Source organism: Zeugodacus cucurbitae, chromosome 5, assembly GCF_028554725.1.
Source record: "Zeugodacus cucurbitae isolate PBARC_wt_2022May chromosome 5, idZeuCucr1.2, whole genome shotgun sequence".
NCBI lineage: Eukaryota > Metazoa > Arthropoda > Insecta > Diptera > Tephritidae > Zeugodacus > Zeugodacus cucurbitae.
This window is the reverse complement of record NC_071670.1, coordinates 37,218,428-37,242,565: the sequence shown is the minus strand read 5'-3', so window position 1 is coordinate 37,242,565 and position 24,138 is coordinate 37,218,428. Positions and strand designations below refer to the sequence as shown.

The 24,138-nt window shown below is 38.3% G+C and overlaps 3 protein-coding genes across 3 annotated transcripts; 2 read left to right on the top strand and 1 right to left on the bottom strand.

Annotated features, from left to right (window-relative positions):
• The first annotated feature begins 8,283 nt into the window (after nucleotides 1–8,283).
• On the top strand, nucleotides 8,284–11,491 carry LOC105211962 (antigen 5 like allergen Cul n 1). Its single transcript, XM_011183678.3, has 2 exons — nucleotides 8,284–9,256; nucleotides 11,112–11,491. Exons 1-2 carry the CDS (start codon nucleotides 8,463–8,465, stop codon nucleotides 11,419–11,421), a joined length of 1,104 nt encoding a protein of 367 aa, XP_011181980.2. The 5' UTR covers nucleotides 8,284–8,462; the 3' UTR covers nucleotides 11,422–11,491.
• A 3,508-nt stretch (nucleotides 11,492–14,999) lies between these two features.
• Nucleotides 15,000–16,093, top strand: LOC105211961 (antigen 5 like allergen Cul n 1). The gene is made up of 3 exons (XM_011183677.3): nucleotides 15,000–15,213; nucleotides 15,276–15,679; nucleotides 15,758–16,093. Exons 1-3 carry the CDS (start codon nucleotides 15,067–15,069, stop codon nucleotides 16,011–16,013), a joined length of 807 nt encoding a protein of 268 aa, XP_011181979.2. The 5' UTR covers nucleotides 15,000–15,066; the 3' UTR covers nucleotides 16,014–16,093.
• A 1,960-nt stretch (nucleotides 16,094–18,053) lies between these two features.
• On the bottom strand, nucleotides 18,054–22,610 carry LOC128922145 (streptococcal hemagglutinin-like; the record flags this gene model as incomplete). The annotated part of the gene is made up of 4 exons (XM_054231770.1): nucleotides 18,054–18,241; nucleotides 18,506–19,193; nucleotides 21,528–21,584; nucleotides 22,536–22,610. Coding segments are annotated over 4 exons (1,008 nt in total), but the record flags the coding sequence as incomplete, so codon positions are not given.
• Between the last annotated feature and the right edge of the window lie 1,528 nt (nucleotides 22,611–24,138).

Below are 24,138 nucleotides of genomic sequence, written 5' to 3'. Positions count from 1 at the left end.
CGTGCTATCAGGGTGTCAAGAAAATATTGTATACCGAATTTCATGAAATCTGCCGAGTAGTTCCTGAGATATGGTTTTTGACCCATAAGTGGGCGATGCCACGCCCATTTTCCATTTTGTAAAAAAAATCTGGGTGAAGCTTCCTTCTGTAAAATTTAGTGTTTCTGACGTTTTTCCTTAGTGAGTTAACTCACTTTTAGTAATTTTCAACCTAACCTTTGTATGGGAAGTAGGCGTGGTTATTATCCGATTTCAACTATTTTCATGGTGTGTAGTGGGGTACGTAATAGAATCGACTGCAAAAAGTTTGGTTTATATAGCTTCATTTGGTGTGTGAGATATACACAAATAACCGATTTGGGGGGCCACGCCCACTTCTCCAAAAAAAATTACATCCAAATATGCCCCTTCCTAGTGCGATCCTCTATTCCAAATAAAGTTTAAAGCTTAGTTATGGCACATTATGTGTTTTCGCCATTTTGTGGGAGTGGCAATGGTCCGATTTTGCCCATTTTCGAAAGCAACCCTCTCACGGTCCCAAGGAACATGTGTTTCATTAAGATATCTCAATTTTTACTCAAGCTATCGCTTGGCCGGAAAGACGGACGGACAGACATCCGGATTTCTTCTCCACTCGTCATCCTGATCATTTATATATATATATAACCCCATATCTAACTCTCTTATTTCTTGGTGACACAAACAACCGTTATGTGAACAAAATTATAATACTCTCTTTAGCAAATCTGTTGGGAGAGTATAAAAAAGGTTAAGCTACTTAGTAGAAGACAAATCTAAACCAATAGTAGACTTAAATTAAAAAGTAGACAGAAGCAATTTTAAGGGTTAATTTGACTTATAGCTAATCCTTAAGAAATTTATTTTTGTATTTGCCGATAAATATTTGTGTTACTGATCAAGTCTAAAGCTTCAAATTTAATAGCTTGAAAAACTACAGAAAGCAAACAAACAGACGCCAATAAGACTATATAATTACAAATCAATTATTGCCAATTCGTGCAACTAATGCCAGTTAGAGTTGCAATTACTTGTCATTATGTTGCAGAAATCATTAACCAAAGCGCATGCAATGAAAACGCAAATCAGCAAGTAAAGCTTTACTTTTAATTTTAATTTAATCATTACCGTTGAAAAGAACTGCAGACAAAGCTTACCTCTCCACTTATTTATTTACTACTAACTCTGCTAGCTAGGATTGTATACTTTTGTAGTTAAATATAGAAGCATTACCTGTGCTAGCGTTCGCTGGTAATCAATAAAGAATTATGATTAGTTTGATAGCTGACAAATTGCTTTATTGAAACGCAAACTGCTATAAAAAATTCAGAAAAAAATTACAGAATTTTATATAAAATGTTTGCAAAAAAATCTTAAATTAAATAATAAGCCGTGTTAGGTTTAACTTTATGTGTGATTACTGAATAGTTAATTGTTTGGCGATTAATCACTTACATGCAAATAGCTTGATAGTCGCACCGCCTTTAATTTGACGCTGACTCGTACTCGTAATAGCATGAATGCGCTGAATCGTAGACTGACAGACTGGCAGACTACCGGTTTGATTTTTTCACACGTATATTGTTGAACACGGATACCCTGTTTGAAGGTAAATAATACTGGCTTAAATTCATTATGAATTTTAAGGCTTAATATTATAGTAAATTTTATGAAGGAGAGGAAGTTTTTGAAGGAAGATATATCCTCTTTAAGAGAGTAGAAATTAATTAATTAAATTATTTAATGTAATTTTAGGAGTGTACCGTAATTGTTCTCCCATTTCGAAATTACAAAGACTTCAATGATGAATTTTCAACCAGACCAAAATACTTAAGTTCCAAGTCAAAAGATAATTTAAAAAATTAAAGTTATCAAGCTTTTCGGCTGGTCGTAGAATATTCTTAACTACATCACGAATAGGCTTCTTTAATTACTCAAGAAATACTGAGTACTTAGTTGTTGAAAGCTTTATTTATAAAATATGAATTTTTCGTTGAAGGTTCCTAGATGAACCTCTGACTCATCATATAACGAAAAAGGTAAAAAAAAAACAGTCAGTGGATGGGCTTATTCCGTCTATATATACTATGACTTCATAGCATTATCATATTTTAACGTAGTAAATTTAAAACTAACAAAAGCGACTAATATTCTAAGCTGTTGGACAAATTCAGTGGAATGCATGGGGGTTCATTAATGCTTAGGGGTGCTCATGTTGCTTTGTGACTAAGTTAATCTTTAGTGGTAATGAGTGACCTCACAATTTTTGGAAGTCCAGTAAAAAACAGTTGGTGCAAAAACAAAGTTAAAAACACAAAAACAAATTAAAACTGACACCTGTCTTTATATACAATAGAAATATGTGTAGAAGAATGTTTATACACATGTATGTCTAATTTGTAATAATTACTGCTGTATCTCTTCGTCATCGTTGACAAAATAAATATTCATTTGATCGTTCGATCAAAGCACAAAAGACAACAAACACTGAATATCTATATATGTACATATGTAAATATATTCAAACACTTAAATACATACATACATATATATAAATATTTATATTAGTATACAAGTTTTATTTTAAGCTGTTCATTTGCAATCAAAACTATTGTTAGTTTCATTTAACATGACAAGTGTGGACATATAATCCGCAAATGACAGCGATTGGAATATTGTGGGCCAATGTCTAAATTTTTGGACATGGACATTGTATTTGTTGTTTTGTTAAAAAGATATGACAGTTATTTTGTGTCTTAAAGAAGAAAAGGAGAAATGAAGTTAGTAAAATGTTTTGAGTTTTTACTATGAAATTTAATAGACGCTGCAGATATTAAAGTGTTCTTCTTACTGTAAAAGAAATTTAAGTTTTATTCTTTATATTCTTAGTTTTCATCTGTCTTTATCTAACTAGAAGCCAGACTCAAATCGATTTTGCGATTTTTTTTTTAACGAATTAGAGACCACAATATCTGATTGATGTAAAATAACTCAAGCAAATTCTCTTAAAAATTTTATCATTAAAACAACACAGTTCCTTCAGTCATAGCAACTCTAGCTTTACATAGATCATGCTCTAATGCTATATTTCCTCGTATGAAATTGAACTTACTTCTATCACCCACTCTAATAGTGATAACCCTTCTCTATAGTAACCAACTCTTCCGATAATAAAATATGTGTTTTTTCTACAACTAAAACCCTTTGTCGGCTTCGACGTTTATTGAACTTTATATAAGTATGTTGTAAAAAATTAATAACATTGTAAACAAACCATCTTTAGGTTAGATTACGCTCTGCGTCAAATTTTATTGGATTAATTATTATTAAATTAATATATTACCAGATTTCGATTTATCAAGAAAATACACAGAAAATTCAAATTGAATGCGAATGTTACCTATCATTCGAGCAGTCTTTGGAATTTTGATTATCCGCATAGACTTTAGACTTTAAATATCCCCACAGGAAAAAAGGAAAAAGTCTAACGGTGTGATATCACATGATCTTGGTGCCCAATCAACCGGCCCAAACGTGACATTATCTGCTCACTGAAGTGTTCTCTCAATAAATCCATTGATTGATGCGATGTGTGGGAAGTGACATCGTCTTGTTGAACCCAAATGTCACCGAGCTCAATAGCTTTAATTTCAGGCATCAAACAGTCGGTTATTATGGCGCGATAACGGTCCCATTGATGGTTAAGTTCTTACTGGCATCATTTTTGAAGAAATGGCCTACAAACCACACCAAGCCGTTGTTATACTCTCGCAACAAAAGTTGCTAAGAGAGTATTATAGTTTTAGTTAGGTATAGGGTTATATATACCAAAGTGATCAGGGTGACGAGTAAAGTTCAAATCCGGATATATGTTTGTCCGTCCGTGCAAGCTGTAACTTGAGTAAAAATTGAGATATCTTAATGAAACTTGGAACACGTGTTCCTTGGCACCATAAGAAGGTTAAGTTCGAAGTTGGGCGGATATAAACCAAACATTCTGCCGTCGTTTCTTTTAGCTGTTTCCTTACACAGTCCAAAAATGAAACAAATCGGATAATAACCACGCCCATGTATGGGAGGTACAAAGGTTAGGTTGAAAATGACTAAAAGTACGTAAACTCACTAACGAGAAACGTCAGAAACACGAAATGTTACATAAGAAATGGCAGAAGGAAGCTGCACTGAGAATTTTTTACAAAATGGAAAATGGGCGTGGCGTCGCCCACTTATGGGTCAAAAACCATATCTCAAGAACTACTCGACAGATTTCAATGAAATTCGGTATATAATACACGACTTCTTTCCTTATAACTCAACTTTGTATTCCATCTGATTCGTTCACTTTATAATGTATTCATAAGGAACCAATAAAGCTAGCGGAATAAAACTGTACGCAAATACTGTATTTGAGCTGTGACATCACTTGTGGAAAAATTGTCAAAATCGAACCATGACTTTTCAAGGCCCCTGATATCAAACATGAAGAACTCAGTGCCTAAGGATAATAATTTTTCACCGAAAATATAGGTAAATCTCTAAATAAATTGCGAGAGTATAAAATGTTCGGTTGCACCCGAACTTATCCTTTCCTTAATTTTTTTTCATGTTGCTCTTCATCCCAAATGCGATGGCAATTTTGATTTGTTTACATACCCATTTAGTCAGAAATGGGCCTCATCGCTTAAAAGATTTTGACTAGAAAACGTCGGATCTTCTTGGAACTTTCAAAGAGCCCATAGAGAGAAGCGATGTCGCCTGGGAAGGTCGAGCGGGTTCAGTTCTTGTACAAGCTGTATTTTGTACGTTTACTCGATCTAAACTGCATCAAATCGTTCCATACGTCAGTCCGAGTTGCTGCGAACGCCGCCGAATTTCTCCACGGTCTTTGTGTACACTCTCAGTCCTATAATAATTTGTAATTGATAGTGAAGTTCATTTTATATTACTTTTCGTACTTAACACTATTGCAATGTCGCGCAGTGTAACATTACAACAAACACACTTCTTTGCGCTTTTTTGCTATGTTTTCAAATTTCAATTCTCACTTCATTTGTTCATACATACATACATACGTAAGTATTATGTTAATTTGTGCACATTAATGCTTATTACATCACGTTTACGACTGTTGATACAAAAAATATAAAATATGTATATTGATATTATATGGCAGGCGCCCTTCACACTTGAAACGAATGAAATAGGAGTAGTATGCCAGCAAAACAAAGAAAATGTGTAAGTACGTTTCCTTTAATTTAATAAATATTTGTACATAAGTAAGTATACATGCAAAAATGCTGTCAATTGCTAGTTGTAATTTAATAAATCTTCCTCGCTTATAAATATTCATATACGATTGTGCAATTTAACGTATAACATGTGTAGTTGGCTACAAAATGCAGTGTTTAGCAAAAATGTGTAAATATTTATACAAATTTATATGTAATTATGCAAATACTTTTTGTCAGCATAAAAACATAAACAAAGCATGGTTCTTTAACCAATTAACCCACTTCAAATAAAGAATTAATTAATGTAAATGAGTGGCCACACCTCGCAGATCGGATTTGCATAACCATTAAGTTGTTCCAGAACAAAAGTGTAGGTAATCTTATAGAATAGTTTATATAAGCCTAGCTTTCACTCAAATAAAGACCATATGCTTGATCTTTCTTTCACATAACTCTTAGCGGACACCATTATATAACTTAATCGGCTTTCACCAATTTGCGGTTATAAAGGTTCTTTTTCTAACCATTTAGTCATCGTACTGACGTCACGAAATTCTTTCCACCTCTTGACAACACCTTTTCTATTAATACATCTTGCCACTCATTCTGAGAATATATAAATATAAAAGAAGTTAGGATTTGTTTAAAGGTCTATTTCGTGATAGTTTGAATTTGTGTGTGTTGTTGTTCTTAAAACATATTCAGCTGAAAGAAAAGCTGTTTAAGCTTAGCTGGACTAGGTCACTGAAATAAATTCGTCAATTAAAAACTTATCCACTTGGATCACAAAAATTTATCTGATACCGGTTTATTTACGGAATATGCCTTTTGAAGATCAGACCTAACTCTCAGAAATAATAGTACGTATATAAATAATACATATATTCGTAAGGCATTGCTGCCTTTTGCAGTTCTTATTATAACATATAAATAAAACGGGACTATTGCTTGAGTTACCGCTTGAATGACTGTCGCAGCTGTGTGAGATCTTGACTACCACTCATATGATGAAGAATTGAAATCGCACGTGTCAATAAATTTCAAATTATGAAAAAGGTGTTAGTAGGTGCCAGGCCAGGAAAATAATTTTCACAGCATCAATTAACTGTTCGAAAGGGACTCAAGGTTAACAGAACCTTCTCCTATTTGGTCGTACGGGGTGTGAACGGAAATTTAAAAACTTCCAATTGTTCAAAAGTCTTATTGTAATTTTTTTGATTTTTTCATTATGAATTTAATTTTTAATATTTCGATTTCTAAAAGATCCATTTCGTTGCTTGTTCGTGAATTCTTGGCCAAAAACAATACTTTAACGATGTCCCATCCTCCATATTCGCCTGACATTGCTTCGTGTGATTTTTTCATATTTCCAAAAAATAAGGACAACCTTAAAGGGCCGTCGTTTTACAAGCATACAAGAAATCGCTGAAAGAGCCAAAGACGGAGTATGAGAAATGTTTCCACGATTGGAAGAAGTATTGGCATAAGTGCGACAACATTAATACAGACGAATGAATAAATATTTTCAACAAAAAGTTAAAAAAAAGAATTCCGTTATTCCGTTGCTTCTACCTAACTGGGTTTGATCGCCGAAATCTGAATCAATTTTAGGCACTCAAAATCGGGTCTTCTAATTAATTAAAAAAAATAGCTTTACATTTCCAATAGTAGAAGAAAGCCTACAGAAGAAACACCTTTACTACCAGCTACAACATTCGGAAGTTGAATGATAATCATATAATATTTCAGGGCATTGTTAAACTCTAAAATTTCATAAGCAATATTAAAGAAAATGAATAGCTACACACGTATATGGAGGTCCAATGCGAATGTGGACCCATTTTGATCACTATACGTCAATACAGAGTAATGATACGATAAGAAACTTGAACCGATATATGAAAATCTTGATCAATATCCGGTTTTTTTTTTTTTTGCTTAATAGTCATCTAATTAGTTCGGTTTTTGTTAGCGTTTATAAATTGTGACTTACATTGATTGGATTTTACTTTCGCTCGGGAAGATTTATATATATTATTAAATTCAAATATTTCGTTATCTAACCATTCTATATGTAATTCATTAGGGTAGTCCTTAAATGCAAGAAATATTGTAAATTCAAAAATTTAAATGTTGAAATTCTACATTATTTCTGCATAGTTGGAGATGTCACATATAAATTTTGAAACAGTTAAAGGGTAATGATCACACCATGCCATGGTTTAACGGTCTCGAGATGGTAAAATATATGTAAAAGTTATTTGTAACCTTTTATGACTGATTTTCGATAGGAAAGGTACAGCATTAACTGAAATCTGGTTGAGAGGAAACCCTTATACTCATACATTTGTATGTACATATATTTGCCAACAAATTGGTTTGAAGATATCTCGATTTCTTTACGCGTTTGTAAGTAAACATTAGTATTTTATGTAATGAAGCGCAGCAATCAGAATTAAATATCTGTTAAAAATTGATTGATCAGCGCACACTACTAGCATTAAGCGCAACTAATTGAACTATTTTGGCACGATTAATGACTTCCTTATTTTTATTCTTCACGTTTTTTCACAATTGTTGGTTTTTTCTGTTAGAACTACACTTTTTACTCTCCGATAAACCAATAATTTTGCAGTTCGAACGTAACAATAAATAATTGCATAGTACTCAGCATATATACCATATAGCAGCAGAGTGTAGAGCTTAGATTTTTTTAAATGAAAATCAATGATATCGATATGCACGTCGTAATCAGCATGAAAAAATAATAGCAGATACAAAAACTTCAGACTGGCAAGTGTGTATGTAAATGTGTGTGCTGTATAAACATATACTTAGCGCTATAATTGCAAACAAAATAACTTTAATGAGCTATGTGCTACACGCTCGCCACCAATCGCAGCCACATTCAAATATCTGTTGAATAACGATGATGAGACCGTTGCGAATTAAATAGTAGCAACACTAACAACAACAACAAATGGTTAATAGCATTAACAGCATCTTTGCTTTATTCAAATGCTGCTGGCCACAGCACTCACTCACTCACTGCTGTCAGCCCTCAGCTGTTGGCGAAGTAATCTTACTAAAAATACTATGAAATCAATGAATTTCAATCAGTCGCGTTTCATTTACGGCTTAGAACGGTACGAAATTTAGTGAATAGTATAAGAAAATAGTTTAAGCAAAAGTTGAAAACATTTTTGTACGAAAATGTTTCGACAACTTTTGTGCGGCGCGTACTTAACGCTCTTGATCGCGGAACTAACGCTGGTGAAAATAGCGGTGGCCACCACAGCACTGCCAACCACAGAGTATGCAGCTGCAACAACAAAAGCGATACACATAACAGCGACGACAATTGCTAGCGGGGAATTGCAAGTTGAACTTACAACCGAGTCAGCAACAAATCCCAACATTGCCACAAGCCAATCCAACGCTGACAGCAATACCACAAGCGCTGGCAGCACTAACATACCAAATGCGCCTACACCAACCACTGTCCCACCAGACGACCTATCCACCGACATCTATTGCACGCCGTCACTCTGTGAGCTCTACAATGGCAGTCATGTGTTGCAAGTGCCGCATATCGGTTGCCACAACGACGGCTCGTTTGCGCCCGCTTGTGGCGCTCAACCGCATTTGTTGTATATGGGCCAACGGCGGCGTCAGTTTATTTTGGATATGCATAATCTCGCCCGTGAGCGCATTGCCTCCGGTCAGCTGGAGGGTTATCGCGCCGCCGCACACATGCCAATGCTCAAGTGGGACGATGAACTTGAGTATATTGCTTCGTTGCATGTGAAGCGCTGTCAGTTCGCGCACGATCAGTGTCGCAATACGCCGCGTTATCAGTTCAGCGGTCAGAATATTGGTTACTTTTGGATTGGTCGTGAATTCAAATCACATGCGAAGCGTATTAAATCGTTTATTTTGGATTGGTTTCGAGAGTTTCGCATTGCCAATCAATCATACATTGATCAATACAGACCACATCCGGAAGGGTGAGTAAAAATTGTGTGATGAGTTTTCGATTGAGGTTGGGTAGCTTGATTGAGACAGATGACCAAAGAAAAATGAATAATGATAGCTGAAAGTGTTTTAAGCAGCAACTCTGAAGTGAAATATTAGTGTTACCAGATATCCTAAGTTGAGGTTTTGTATTCCACGTAATGTTGTACATAGATATGGAGATACGAGATCGATATGGATTTGTTCTATAACTGGGCCAAAAAGTCTTTAACCCTTGATATCGACGTCCAATCGTTCCAATATGACACATAATAAGGATCAACAAACGATCTTTTATTAATAATTTTACTATGAATATAATATTTCCAAGAGATTTCCGAAACATACTGACTAACATCGAACGACGGTTGTATTTGCACGCTTTGAACGACTTTTATCGAATAACAACCATTCAGCGTACTGTCGTCATAAATGAATACATATATAACTCCTTCTATATCGTCATTGACAGTATTATACTTAAGACTAGTACTCTGAGATAATTGTATAAATTTGTGGTGGGATCGCTCGGCCAGGCCAAACCTACGCCCTATATCTCAAAGTTGTGATAAATAGTTGTCAGATTTAATTAACTGACTGAACTTTTAGCTGAAAAATCTGATAATTTTACGATAAAAAAAGATCAAGGAATATTTCGCTAATCTTAAAAGCTCAAACAATTGTAATACCACTTAAATTGGATATTTGGATAATTAAAAGAATAAAATTCTAGATATGAGAAGGGAAAAACGCTACCGCCTTTGGAAAATAATTTTTTTAATGAATAATACTTGTTCTTGCTAATTGCACTCAAAATTGAGAGATCTGACACCATTGTTCTAAATTTATTAAAAAGCGTAAAAATTGTGGTAAGAGACTCAAGACATGAGGTAGTAAAGAGCTAAGCTTGCGTGGTAATGGCCGAATTAGTGACGGAGCCACCAAAAATTGGAGGGCGTGTGTACAAATAAAAAATAAATTATGTCTTTCTGTGATCAAACGACACCTTGCTTGTGCTTTGAGAGAAACTGGAGGCATTAAATGGAAGAAAACGATCGAGCGTCGAAGATTGTCAAAGTTCCACAAAGAGACGAGGTCGGCGTTTGCCCACAAGTATATGCAGAGTGGAAATACGTCATATTTTCAGATGAGAAGATCTTAATCTTAATGGTCTCTTGGAACGATACCAGCAAAAAAACATGCCCAAAGAATGATGCGAAACTTTGGAAGGGGTTTTGTAATGGTATGGGGTGCCTTTACGTATAATCATAAATTGTCGCACAGAAATTTACTCAAAGAAGGATACAGAGTTGCTGGACCATTTGTTAATTACATTCATACAAAAGAGTACTTTTTTCAAGACAAAGAAATCAATTTATTGGACTGGCCCGCATGTAGTTTAGATTGCAATCCCTAGCTTTAAAGGTATATGCAAATTGTTTGGAGCATAGGGAACGAATAAAAGCTTGTTGGATGGAATTTGACCTCATGATCCTTAGAAAAACAGTGGAGACGAAGAGGTGTAATTAATTATTAAACTATAATATTCACCAGAAAAAAAAAATATCCACTCTCATTCATTACAAAAAGTCAAATGCGTAAAATCAAGTGTCTAAGTATTTTTAGGCTATTTTCCCAATTTTTTTTTGAAAATTAACTTAAAACTAGTTTTAAAATGATTTCTAAATTACTGCTGAGTGTTATTGCAAAAAAAATATTAATGAAAGATTGAAAATTTACGAAAACAATAACAAGAATAAAGGTGCGTTTAATCAAATATCTATAACTGTACCTTATTCCTGATATTGTAATTCATTTCTAATTCTTTCTTAATTTCTATTCTTTCAGCAAAAAAATCGGTCACTTCACCATGCTGGTAGCTGATCGTGCGCATCGTGTGGGCTGTGCGGCTATACGCTATCGCGATCCGAGTGATATTAATTTTATGAAATTGCTGATGACATGCAATTATGACTATACAAATATACTAGGAGAACCCGTCTATCAAAGCGGTCTTGCGGCGAGCAAATGTGTTTATAAGATAAGTGAGAAATATCCTTCGCTCTGTGATTGGAAGGATGCGGTTTACGATTATAGCAGTGAGGAGAGTGTAGAAGTGGATAATGGCAATGAACTTGATAGTAACTTTATAAATTAAGTTGACTTATTTATTACTTACTTTTGTATATATGTATATTTATGTTTAAATATAATATTAAGAATTAGTTGGAAGTTATTGTTTTATTATTTTTTTCAATTAGCAATTTACATAAAAAACCGAATTCCATTTTATTCCAACTTTAACTGATAAAAAACTTTTGATACAAAATTGTTGTATGAGGCGTTAGTGAGGCATCTCATACAGTGAGGTATACGCATCTTAGTGGAATAGCTAAGTTCTTAAGTCGTATAAAAGCTATTTAAACATTCAGAGGCAGAGTACAGCTTTTAGAGTTTACAAGTACTTTGCGCAGGTACCTTCTCAAATATGTTAGATAAAGTTTATTAAAAATATTAATACGAATGATGGAACTACTGCAACTCACTTATAAACCTACCTCAAGCAGACCATTGTTTGACTATGAATAATTTCATATTCCATAGAAAGCTTGCGTAACTTTGCTGATAAAACCAAATTCAGTCATGCTAATTCAGCAATAAAATTTATCAAAACCAAAAATCATACCAATTGATTTACTAATCACTGCAATCCAATTGAGTGCGATAACAGTAGCTCGTTGCATCTGTAATTCATTTATAAATAAACATACCAATTCAGCCACAAAGCAACTGCTATTTTTAACATTTTACCTAAGAAATATAAAATTGTTTACTCTTTCACACTTTCGCTTTTCACATATCTGATAAAGAAACCCATACTACCATACCATATATAACTTACAAAGCAGTCATAAACCTTTTTATATCAAGTAAACAGTTATAAAGCAATAAATTAGTATTTTGTTATTTTAATCTGATAATAATTGTTTACAATTCTATATCAAGATATTAATATAATTTAAATTTATTAATTATGAAAATATTTTTCAAGCCTCATGTAACAACCGTTGAAGGTAAAGCAAGAGAAGTGAAGCAAGAGATAGACGTGTTTTTAAAGATAAATCGGGAATTCAACAAAGGAATACTAAAATATGTGTGGCTTTTAATTTTTTGATTTGTACGTGCAGATTTACATATACATACTTACTGTTTTTCTGTATATAAGGTGAGTTCAAAAAATAACGGGAATTTTAAAACTAAAAACAATAAAACTTCGCGGGTTTGAATAGTGCAATTAATCAGGTTTCAGCTGTATTCAGTGATTCCTTTGTCTGTAGCAGCCACAACAGTTCGAGGGGTTTTTTGAGCTTGGCGATTTTCATTTGTTGAAAGCTCACACTTCGTTGTTTGTTCGTGAATTCCTGTAGTTGGATAACAACGATGCCACAGCCTCCATATTCGCCAGACATGGCTCTGTGTGCCTTTTTCCTATTTTCAAAGATAAAGAGAACCTTATAGAGCCGCCGTTTTACAAACTTGCAAGAAATCGCTGAAAAGCCAAAGACTATTCCAAAAAATGAATTTGAGAAGTGTTTCCACGATTGGAAGAAGCACTGGCATAAGTGCATACTATCGAATGGGGCTATTTTAAAGACGACAACATTAATGTAGACGAATAATTAAATACCTTTTTCAAAAACTAAAATTCCCTTTATTTTTTGAACACACCTTGTATATTCGGTACAAAGGCCCTCATTTGACCTTTCTAAGAGTACTTTAAGGAGGTCTGATAATTATGTGGTCTTTTTGGATCAATGGGTCCGTACATTGCACGTCTACTTATGCATCGGAATTGAGCACCAAGCAATCAACACTAGAAAATAAGAAAGAGTGGTTGTTATCATAAAGATAGGCCCGACTACAACATTACAAAAACGAATGAAACGACTAAACATATTGCGAAGCATTTTAAGAAAACTTGAGCTATTTTGAGTGATTTCTTGAAAATACTTTGGAAAACGTAGCTACTAAGAGAAACTAAAAAACCGATAAGTTCATAAATACTCATATACAAAATATATCGGAGAATCCAGGAAATCACACATTTTCCGGAATTAATTATAAGTTTTGTGTTCTTTTTCTGTATACTCTTTGGAAGCTATATAAGTTAAGCCCTCTCTGAATGGTTCAAATTATCATTATATAATTAATTATAGGAGCCTTCCATACTCAACACACTGACATAGCTATCCGACCAACATATCTCAAAAATTAGCAGAGAGCACTCTATTATAATACCACATTTCGCCGCAATTACCGGGTTATGGTCATGTATAGCACTCATTTGTCTTTGGCAGTCAACTGAGATATACTATTAAAGTCATATTATGGTTATAGAATTATAGAGGTACCAGACTCTTATCTACAACATAGATGGTACACCAAAAACTGGACAACAGATATTAAATTCGAAACCCCAAACGTTTAAAATCGGGCCAATTAAGGCACACACACAATTAAAATTAATTCGTAACAGTTAGTGAAAATATTTGTGTTTACTTATCAGCTGTTTGCTAGTTTCTTAGAAGGAAACATCTGTTCAAATCTTTCAACCCACTATGCGTCAGAGTGTGTTTTGTAAACACAGTAATATATTGTATTGTTAGAAGATAAGTGCCAATAAAAATAAAGCGAAAATTTAGCTGTTATCTATTTGCTAAAGAAATAATGAGAAAGAATGGGCAGGTGTCGGGGATTTTCCGCCGTAGTGTTACGAGTACTAATTGTAAAGGGTGATTTTTTAAGAGCTTGATAACTTTTTAAAAAAAAAAAACGCATAAAATTTAAAAATCTCATCGGTTCTTTATTTGAAACGTTAGACTGGTTCATGACATTCACTTTTTGAAGATAATTTCATTTAAATGTTGACCGCGGCTGCGTCTTAGGTGGTCCATTCGGAAAGTCCAATTTTGGGCAACTTTTTCGAGCATTTCGGCCGGAATAGCCCGAATTTCTTCGGAAATGTTGTCTTCCAAAGCTGGAATAGTTGCTGGCTTATTTCTGTAGACTTTAGACTTGACGTAGCCCCACAAAAAATAGTCTAAAGGCGTTAAATCGCATGATCTTGGTGGCCAACTTACGGGTCCATTTCTTGAGATGAATTGTTCTCCGAAGTTTTCCCTCAAAATGGCCATAGAATCGCGAGCTGTGTGGCATGTAGCGCCATCTTGTTGAAACCACATGTCAACCAAGTTCAGTTCTTCCATTTTTGGCAACAAAAAGTTTGTTAGCATCGAACGATAGCGATCGCCATTCACCGTAACGTTGCGTCCAACAGCATCTTTGAAAAAATACGGTCCAATGATTCCACCAGCGTACAAACCACACCAAACAGTGCATTTTTCGGGATGCATGGGCAGTTCTTGAACGGCTTCTGGTTGCTCTTCACCCCAAATGCGGCAATTTTGCTTATTTACGTAGCCATTCAACCAGAAATGAGCCTCATCGCTGAACAAAATTTGTCGATAAACACATTTCGAACCGAACACTGATTTTGGTAATAAAATTCAATGATTTGCAAGCGTTGCTCGTTAGTAAGTCTATTCATGATGAAATGTCAAAGCATACTGAGCATCTTTCTCTTTGACACCATGTCTGAAATCCCACGTGATCTGTCAAATACTAATGCATGAAAATCCTAACCTCAAAAAAATCACCCGTTATATAAAGCACCCACTACATTTGACAACGGCAAAAGTGTTTCGCATGCTAAGCGAAGAGTTAGTGTAAACTGGAAAGTAAAATGCTATTGAAATACTTGGCAGTGTTGGCGTTAGTATGCACGGCAGCTGTTGTCGACGCCGGTCTCAGTGATGTGGACTACTGTAGTCCGGCCTATATGTGCAGTGGACGCAGCTATAAGCATGTTTTGGCTTGCAATCATACCGGAGTGAGTTCGCGAATTGCCTTATCAAAGAATATTTTTTTAACATACACCTTTCTTTGACACAGGCTTTCGATGCACGCTGCCCACCGAATGCCGAAATGTTGCCTATGACAGAGGAGTTTAAAAATCTCTTTCTAGGCGAACACAATAAATATCGCAATGAGATAGCGAAGGGTTTGACCTTCGAGCCGGCTGCAGCTATGGCCACCTTGGAATGGGATGACGAGCTGGCATACTTTGCCGAATTCAATGTAAAACAATGTGGCATTATTTATGAGGATCAGAAATGTTTCACGACGGCACGCTACAATACGCTCGATCAAAATATCGGTTGGTTATTCGAGACCAAATCGAAATTCAATCGCTCAAAAATTTACAATGAAATTAAGGAGCATATTAGGGTCTATTGGTATGAGCAATACCAACATTGTACGCAGGCCGAAATCGATTCGTATCATCCACCACAGTTGTAAGTAACTTGAAAGCAAATACTATATTATTAAAATTTATGCTTATTTTTTGCATATCTCGTCTCTACTCTTTTCAGTGAATTAATTTTACATTTTGGCAAAATGGTTATGGATCGCAACAATCGTGTTGGCTGCGCTGCTTCTCTCTACGAGAGTGCACATGGCGTTAATGTGCTCTTCACTTGCAATTATGCCCGTCGTTTATTCTGCTACAAACCGATATACCGTTCGGGCGCTTATCCAGGTTCTCACTGTCGAACTGGCATGAATCCACGCTATCCATTCTTGTGCTCAACCAAAGAGGAGTTCAATCCAAATGATTATAAAGTCTAATTTTCTATAAGTCATCACAGGAAAATAGTTCTGGTATCAAAGTAAACTCAAATAAAAAGTATTACTACAAATTAGAAAAAGTCTTTTAATCTGTTAGAATTAGCTAAAATTATTTTAATACTTCATTCGGAGTCTTCGTTGTACTAGATAAAAGTGCCAAAAATACTTATACGCAGCACTATACATATATTACCATTCCATGTAGTTGAAAAATCCGTTTAAAATAATTTTCTTCAATCTCAGCCGATAAATTATAAATATGTATATAACGGCCGACGCCAAATACATATATATACCGGCAACCAAGGCCAAATTTTGTAGTTTTCAATTTTACTTTAATAAAAATAAAAAAAAATAAAAAAATTAAAAAATATAAATTAATCCAAAAATAATAAATAAAAAATAGTCTATTATACGAAAATATAAATAATGCTGGAAATCGAAAACCTAAGTCTAATAGATATTCTGCACACTTTACTATTTACTGAGCACTGTCAAATGAACAAATATATCACAATCTGTGCCGTGCAACACTGACTCATAAGTGGCGCTAGATGGAATATACTCAGTTGAAGTTTCCAATGCAGGAGTTTCCTCGGTCGCCCTTTCAATTCTTGATAATGCTGTAATACTTTCATCTGTACTAGAAACCTCTCCACTTGTAAAGTCTGCTTTGGTTGTTGCCTCGCTACTAATGGTAGAATTTATTGCGAACTCTCTAGTAGTGCTGTTACTGTCTTCAGTTGTTTCTCCACTCTCTGTTGAATACTCTGCAGTGGTGCTGGCACTGTCATCTGCTAAAGTGGTGGTGTCTGCGGTGGAAGTGGTGCTGGCAATGCCATCTGAAGAAGTGGTGTTGCATTCGGTGAAAGTGGAAGATTCGACAACAGTTGTGCTTTCTTCAGTTGTTGCTCCACTCTCTGTTGAAAATACTGCAGTGGTGCTGGCAAAGTCATCTGCTGAAGTGGTGTTGCTTTCGATGAAAGTGGAAGATTCTACAGCTGTTGTGCTTTCTTCAGTTGTTGCTCCACTCTCTGTTGAATAATCTGCAGTGGTGCTGGCAAAGTCATCTGCTGACGTGGTGTTGCTTTCGATGAAAGTGGAAGATTCTACAACTGTTGTGCTTTCTTCAGTTGTTGCTCCACTCTCTGTTGAATACTCTGCAGTGGTGCTGGCAAAGTCATCTGCTGAAGCCGTGGTGCCTTCGGTGAGTGTGGAAGACTCTACAATTGTTGTGCTTTCTTCAGTTGTTGCTCCACTCTCTGTTGAATACTCTGCAGTGGTGCTGGCAAAGTCATCTGCTGAAGTGGTGGTGCCTTCGGTGAAAGTGGAAGATTCTACAACTGTTGTGCTTTCTTCAGTTGTTGCTCCACTCTCTGTTGAATACTCTGCAGTGGTGCTAGCAAAGTCATCTGCTGAAGCGGTGGTGCCTTCGGTGAAAGTGGAAGATTCTACAACTGTTGTGCTTTCTTCAGTTGTTGCTCCACTCTCTGTTGAATACTCTGCAGTGGTGCTGGCAAAGTCATCTGCTGAAGCGGTGGTGCCTTCGGTGAAAGTGGAAGATTCTACAACTGTTGTGCTTTCTTCAGTTGTTGCTCCACTCTCTGTTGAATACTCTGCAGTGGTGCTGGCACTGTCATCTCCTGAAGCAGTGGTGTCTGCGGTGAAAGTGGAAGATTCTACAACTGTTGTGCTTTCTTCAGTTGCTGCTCCACTCTCTGTTGAATACTCTGCAGTGGTGCTGGCAATGTCATCTGATGAAGCGGTGGTGCCTTCGGTTAAAGTGGAAGATTCTACAAATGTTGTGCTTTCTTCAGTTGTTGCTCCACTCTCTGTTGAATACTCTGCAGTGGTGCTAGCACTGTCATCTGCTGAAGTGGTGGTGCCCTCGGTGAAAGTGGAAGATTCTACAACTGTTGTGCTTTCTTCAGTTGTTGCTCCATTCTCTGTTGAATACTCTGCAGTGGTGCTGGCAAAGTCATCAGCTGACGTGGTGTTGCTTTCGACGAAAGTGGAAGATTCTACAACTGTTGTGCTTTCTTCAGTTGTTGCTCCACTCTCTGTTGAATACTCTGCAGTGGTGCTGGCACTGTCATCTGCTGAAGTGGTGGTGCCTTCGGTGAAAGTGGAAGATTCTACAACTGTTGTGCTTTCTTCAGTTGTTGTTCCATTCTCGGTTGGATACTCTGCAGTGGTGCTGGCAATGTCATCTGATGAAGCGGTGGTGCCTTCGGTGAAAGTGGAAGATTCTACAACTGTTGTGCTTTCTTCAGTTGTTGTTCCATTCTCGGTTGGATACTCTGCAGTGGTGCTGGCAATTTCATCTGATGAAGTGTCGGTGCCTTGGGTGAAAGTGGAAGATTCTACAACTGTTGTGCTTTCTTCAGTTGTTGCTCCACTCTCTGTTGAATACTCTGCAGTGGTGCTGGCACTGTCATCTGCTGAAGTGGTGGTGCCTTCGGTGAAAGTGGAAGATTCTACAACTGTTGTGCTTTCTTCAGTTGTTGTTCCATTCTCGGTTGGATACTCTGCAGTGGTGCTGGCAATGTCATCTGATGAAGCGGTGGTGCCTTCGGTGAAAGTGGAAGATTCTACACCTGTTGTGCTTTCTTCAGTTGTTGCTCCATTCTCTGTGGAATACTCGGCAGTGGTACTGGCAATGTCATCTGATGAAGCGTCGGTGCCTTGGGTGAAAGTGGAAGATTCTATAACTGTTGTGCTTTCTTCAGTTGTTGTTCCATTCTCGGTTGGATACTCTGCAGTGGTGCTGGCAATGTCATCTGATGAAGCGTCGGTGCCTTGGGTGAAAGTGGAAGATTCTACAACTGTTGTGCTTTCTTCAGTTGTTGCTCCACTCTCTGTTGAATACTCTGCAGTGGTGCTGGCACTGTCATCTGCTGAAGTGGTGGTGCCTTCGGTGAAAGTGGAAGATTCTACAACTGTTGTGCTTTCTTCAGTTGTTGCTCCACTCTCAGTTGAATACTCTGCAGTGGTGCTGGCACTGTCATCTCCTGAAGCAGTGGTGTCTGCGGTGAAAGTGGAAGATTCTACAACTGTTGTGGTTTCTTCAGTTGTTGTTCCACTCTCTGTTGAATACTCTGCAGTGGTGCTGGCAAAGTCATCTACTGAAGCGGTGGTGCCTTCGGTGAAAGTGGAAGATTCTACAACTGTTGTGCTTTCTTCAGTTGTTGTTCCACTCTCTGTTGAATACTCTGCAGTGGTGCTGGCAAAGTCATCTGCTGAAGTGGTGTTTCTTTCGATGAAAGTGGAAGATTCTACAACTGTTGTGCTTTCTTCAGTTGTTGCTCCACTCTCTGTTGAATACTCTGCAGTGGTGCTGGCAAAGTCATCTGTAGAAGCGGAAGTGCCTTGGGTGAAAATGAAAGATTCTACAACTGTTGTGCTTTCTTCAGTTGTTGCTCCACTCTCTGTTGAATACTCTGCAGTGGTGCTGGCAAAGTCATCTGCTGACGTGGTGTTGCTTTCGACGAAAGTGGAAGGTTCTACAACTGTTGTGCTTTCTTCAGTTGTTGCTCCACTCTCTGTTGAATACTCTGCAGTGGTGCTGGCAAAGTCACCTGCTGAAGCGGTGGTGCCTTCGGTGAAAGTGGAAGATTCTACAACTGTTGTGCTTTCTTCAGTTGTTGTTCCACTCTCTGTTGAATACTCTGCTGTGGTGCTGGCTAAGTCATCAGCTGACGTGGTGTTGCTTTCGATGAAAATGGAAGATTCTACAACTGTTGTGCTTTCTTCAGTTGTTGCTCCACTCTCTGTTGAATACTCTGCAGTGGTGCTGGCAAAGTCATCTGCTGAAGCGGTGGTGCCTTCGGTGAAAGTGGAAGATTCTACAACTGTTGTGCTTTCTTCAGTTGTTGTTCCACTCTCTGTTGAATACTCTGCAGTGGTGCTGCCAAAGTCATCTGCTGAAGTGGTGTTTCTTTCGAAGAACGTGGAAGATTCTATAACTGTTGTGGTTTCTTCAGTAGTTGCTCCACCCTCTGTTGAATACTCTGCAGTGGTGCTGCCAAAGTCATCTGCTGAAGTGGTGTTTCTTTCGAAGAACGTGGAAGATTCTACAACTGTTGTGCTTTCTTCAGTTGTTGTTCCACTCTCTGTTGAATACTCTGCAGTGGTGCTGGCAAAGTCATCTGCTGAAGTGGTGTTGCTTTCGATGAAAGTGGAAGATTCTACAACTGTTGTGCTTTCTTCAGTTGTTGCTCCACTCTCAGTTGAATACTCTGCAGTGGTGCTGGCACTGTCATCTCCTGAAGCAGTGGTGTCTGCGGTGAAAGTGGAAGATTCTACAACTGTTGTGCTTTCTTCAGTTGCTGCTCCACTCTCTGTTGAATACTCTGCAGTGGTGCTGGCAATGTCATCTGATGAAGAGGTGGTGTCTTCGGTTAAAGTGGAACATTCTTCAAACGTTGTGCTTTCTTCAGTTGTTGCTCCACTCTCAGTTGAATACTCTGCAGTGGTGCTGGCACTGTCATCTCCTGAAGCGGTGGTGCCTTCGGTGAAAGTGGAAGATTCTACAACTGTTGTGCTTTCTTCAGTTGTTGTTCCACTCTCTGTTGAATACTCTGCAGTGGTGCTGCCAAAGTCATCTGCTGAAGTGGTGTTGCTTTCGATGAAAGTGGAAGATTCTACAACTGTTGTGCTTTCTTCAGTTGTTGCTCCACTCTCAGTTGAATACTCTGTAGTGGTGCTGGCACTGTCATCTCCTGAAGCAGTGGTGTCTGCGGTGAAAGTGGAAGATTCTACAACTGTTGTGCTTTCTTCAGTTGTTGCTCCACTCTCAGTTGAATACTCTGCAGTGGTGCTGGCACTGTCATCTCCTGAAGCAGTGGTGTCTGCGGTGAAAGTGGAAGATTGTACAACTGTTGTGCTTTCTTCAGTTGCTGCTCCACTCTCTGTTGAATACTCTGCAGTGGTGCTGGCAAAGTCATCTGCTGAAGTGGTGTTGCTTTCGATGAAAGTGGAAGATTCTACAACTGTTGTGCTTTCTTCAGTTGTTGCTCCACTCTCAGTTGAATACTCTGCAGTGGTGCTGGCACTGTCATCTCCTGAAGCAGTGGTGTCTGCGGTGAAAGTGGAAGATTCTACAACTGTTGTGCTTTCTTCAGTTGCTGCTCCACTCTCTGTTGAATATTCTGCAGTGGTGCTGGCAAAGTCATCTGTAGAAGCGGTGGTGCCTTGTGTGAAAGTGAAAGATTCTACAACTGTTGTGCTTTCTTCAGTTGTTGCTCCACTCTCTGTTGAATACTCTGCAGTGGTGCTGGCAAAGTCATCAGCTGACGTGGTGTTGCTTTCGATGATAGTGGAAGATTCTACAACTATTGTGCTTTCTTCAGTTGTTGCTCCTCTCTCTGTTGAATACTCTGCAGTGGTGCTGGCAAAGTCATCTGCTGACGTGGTGTTGCTTTCGACGAAAGTGGAAGATTCTACAACTATTGTGCTTTCTTCAGTTGTTGCTCCACTCTCAGTTGAATACTCTGCAGTGGTGCTGGCACTGTCATCTGCTGAAGTGGTGGTGCCTTCGGTGAAAGTGAAAGATTCTACAACTGTTGTGCTTTCTTCAGTTGTTGCTCCACTCTCAGTTGAATACTCTGCAGTGGTGCTGGCACTGTCATCTCCTGAAGCAGTGGTGTCTGCGGTGAAAGTGGAAGATTCTACAACTGTTGTGCTTTCTTCAGTTGTTGCTCCACTCTCTGTTGAATACTCTGCAGTGGTGCTGGCAAAGTCACCTGCTGAAGCGGTGGTGCCTTCGGTGAAAGTGGAAGATTCTACAACTGTTGTGCTTTCTTCAGTTGTTGTTCCACTCTCTGTTGAATACTCTGCTGTGGTGCTGGCTAAGTCATCAGCTGACGTGGTGTTGCTTTCGATGAAAATGGAAGATTCTACAACTGTTGTGCTTTCTTCAGTTGTTGCTCCACTCTCTGTTGAATACTCTGCAGTGGTGCTACCAAAGTCATCTGCTGAAGTGGTGTTTCTTTCGAAGAACGTGGAAGATTCTATAACTGTTGTGGTTTCTTCAGTAGTTGCTCCACCCTCTGTTGAATACTCTGCAGTGGTCCTGCCAAAGTCATCTGCTGAAGTGGTGTTTCTTTCGAAGAACGTGGAAGATTCTACAACTGTTGTGCTTTCTTCAGTTGTTGTTCCACTCTCTGTTGAATACTCTGCAGTGGTGCTGGCAAAGTCATCTGCTGAAGTGGTGTTGCTTTCGATGAAAGTGGAAGATTCTACAACTGTTGTGCTTTCTTCAGTTGTTGCTCCACTCTCAGTTGAATACTCTGCAGTGGTGCTGGCACTGTCATCTCCTGAAGCAGTGGTGTCTGCGGTGAAAGTGGAAGATTCTACAACTGTTGTGCTTTCTTCAGTTGCTGCTCCACTCTCTGTTGAATACTCTGCAGTGGTGCTGGCAATGTCATCTGATGAAGCGGTGGTGTCTTCGGTTAAAGTGGAACATTCTTCAAACGTTGTGCTTTCTTCAGTTGTTGCTCCACTCTCAGTTGAATACTCTGCAGTGGTGCTGGCACTGTCATCTCCTGAAGCAGTGGTGTCTGGGGTGAAAGTGGAAGATTCTACAACTGTTGTGCTTTCTTCAGTTGTTGCTCCACTCTCAGTTGAATACTCTGCAGTGGTGCTGGCACTGTCATCTCCTGAAACAGTGGTGTCTGCGGTGAAAGTGGAAGATTCTACAACTGTTGTGCTTTCTTCAGTTGCTGCTCCACTCTCTGTTGAATACTCTGCAGTGGTGCTGGCAAAGTCATCTGCTGAAGTGGTGTTGCTTTCGATGAAAGTGGAAGATTCTACAACTGTTGTGCTTTCTTCAGTTGTTGCTCCACTCTCAGTTGAATACTCTGCAGTGGTGCTGGCACTGTCATCTCCTGAAGCAGTGGTGTCTGCGGTGAAAGTGGAAGATTCTACAACTGTTGTGCTTTCTTCAGTTGTTGTTCCACTCTCTGTTGAATACTCTGCAGTGGTGCTGGCAAAGTCATCTGCTGAAGTGGTGTTGCTTTCGATGAAAGTGGAAGATTCTACAACTGTTGTGCTTTCTTCAGTTGTTGTTCCACTCTCTGTTGAATACTCTGCAGTGGTGCTGGCACTGTCATCTCCTGAAGCAGTGGTGCCTTGGGTGAAAGTGAAAGATTCTACAACTGTTGTGCTTTCTTCAGTTGTTGCTCCACTCTCAGTTGAATACTCTGCAGTGGTGCTGGCACTGTCATCTCCTGAAGCAGTGGTGTCTGCGGTGAAAGTGGAAGATTCTACAACTGTAGTGCTTTCTTCAGTTGCTGCTCCACTCTCTGTTGAATACTCTGCAGTGGTGCTGGCAAAGTCATCTGCTGAAGTGGTGTTGCTTTCGATGAAAGTGGAAGATTCTACAACTGTTGTGCTTTCTTCAATTGTTGCTCCACTCTCAGTTGAATACTCTGCAGTGGTGCTGGCACTGTCATCTCCTGAAGCAGTGGTGTCTGCGGTGAAAGTGGAAGATTCTACAACTGTTGTGCTTTCTTCAGTTGTTGCTCCACTCTCTGTTGAATACTCTGCAGTGGTGCTGGCAAAGTCATCAGCTGACGTGGTGTTGCTTTCGATGATAGTAGAAGATTCTACAACTATTGTGCTTTCTTCAGTTGTTGCTCCACTCTCTGTTGAATACTCTGCAGTGGTGCTGGCAAAGTCATCTGCTGACGTGGTGTTGCTTTCGACGAAAGTGGAAGATTCTACAACTGTTGTGCTTTCTTCAGTTGTTGCTCCACTCTCTGTTGAATACTCTGCAGTGGTGCTGCCAAAGTCACCTGCTGAAGCGGTGGTGCCTTCGGTGAAAGTGGAAGATTCTACAACTGTTGTGCTTTTTTCAGTTGTTGTTCCACTCTCTGTTGAATACTCTGCTGTGGTGCTGGCTAAGTCATCAGCTGACGTGGTGTTGCTTTCGATGAAAATGGAAGATTCTACAACTGTTGTGCTTTCTTCAGTTGTTGCTCCACTCTCTGTTGAATACTCTGCAGTGGTGCTGGCAAAGTCATCTGCTGAAGCGGTGGTGCCTTCGGTGAAAGTGGAAGATTCTACAACTGTTGTGCTTTCTTCAGTTGTTGTTCCACTCTCTGGTGAATACTCTGCAGTGGTG

Bases quoted from the DNA above. Each gene is read 5' to 3' on its own strand.
- LOC105211962 (XM_011183678.3), top strand. From the start codon at position 8,463: ATGTTTCGACAACTTTTGTGCGGCGCGTACTTAACGCTCTTGATCGCG. The intron at 9,257-11,111 runs GTGAGTAAAAAT...CTATTCTTTCAG, and splicing joins TACAGACCACATCCGGAAGG to CAAAAAAATCGGTCACTTCA.
- LOC105211961 (XM_011183677.3), top strand. From the start codon at position 15,067: ATGCTATTGAAATACTTGGCAGTGTTGGCGTTAGTATGCACGGCAGCT. The intron at 15,214-15,275 runs GTGAGTTCGCGA...TCTTTGACACAG, and splicing joins TGGCTTGCAATCATACCGGA to GCTTTCGATGCACGCTGCCC. The intron at 15,680-15,757 runs GTAAGTAACTTG...TACTCTTTTCAG, and splicing joins TCGTATCATCCACCACAGTT to TGAATTAATTTTACATTTTG.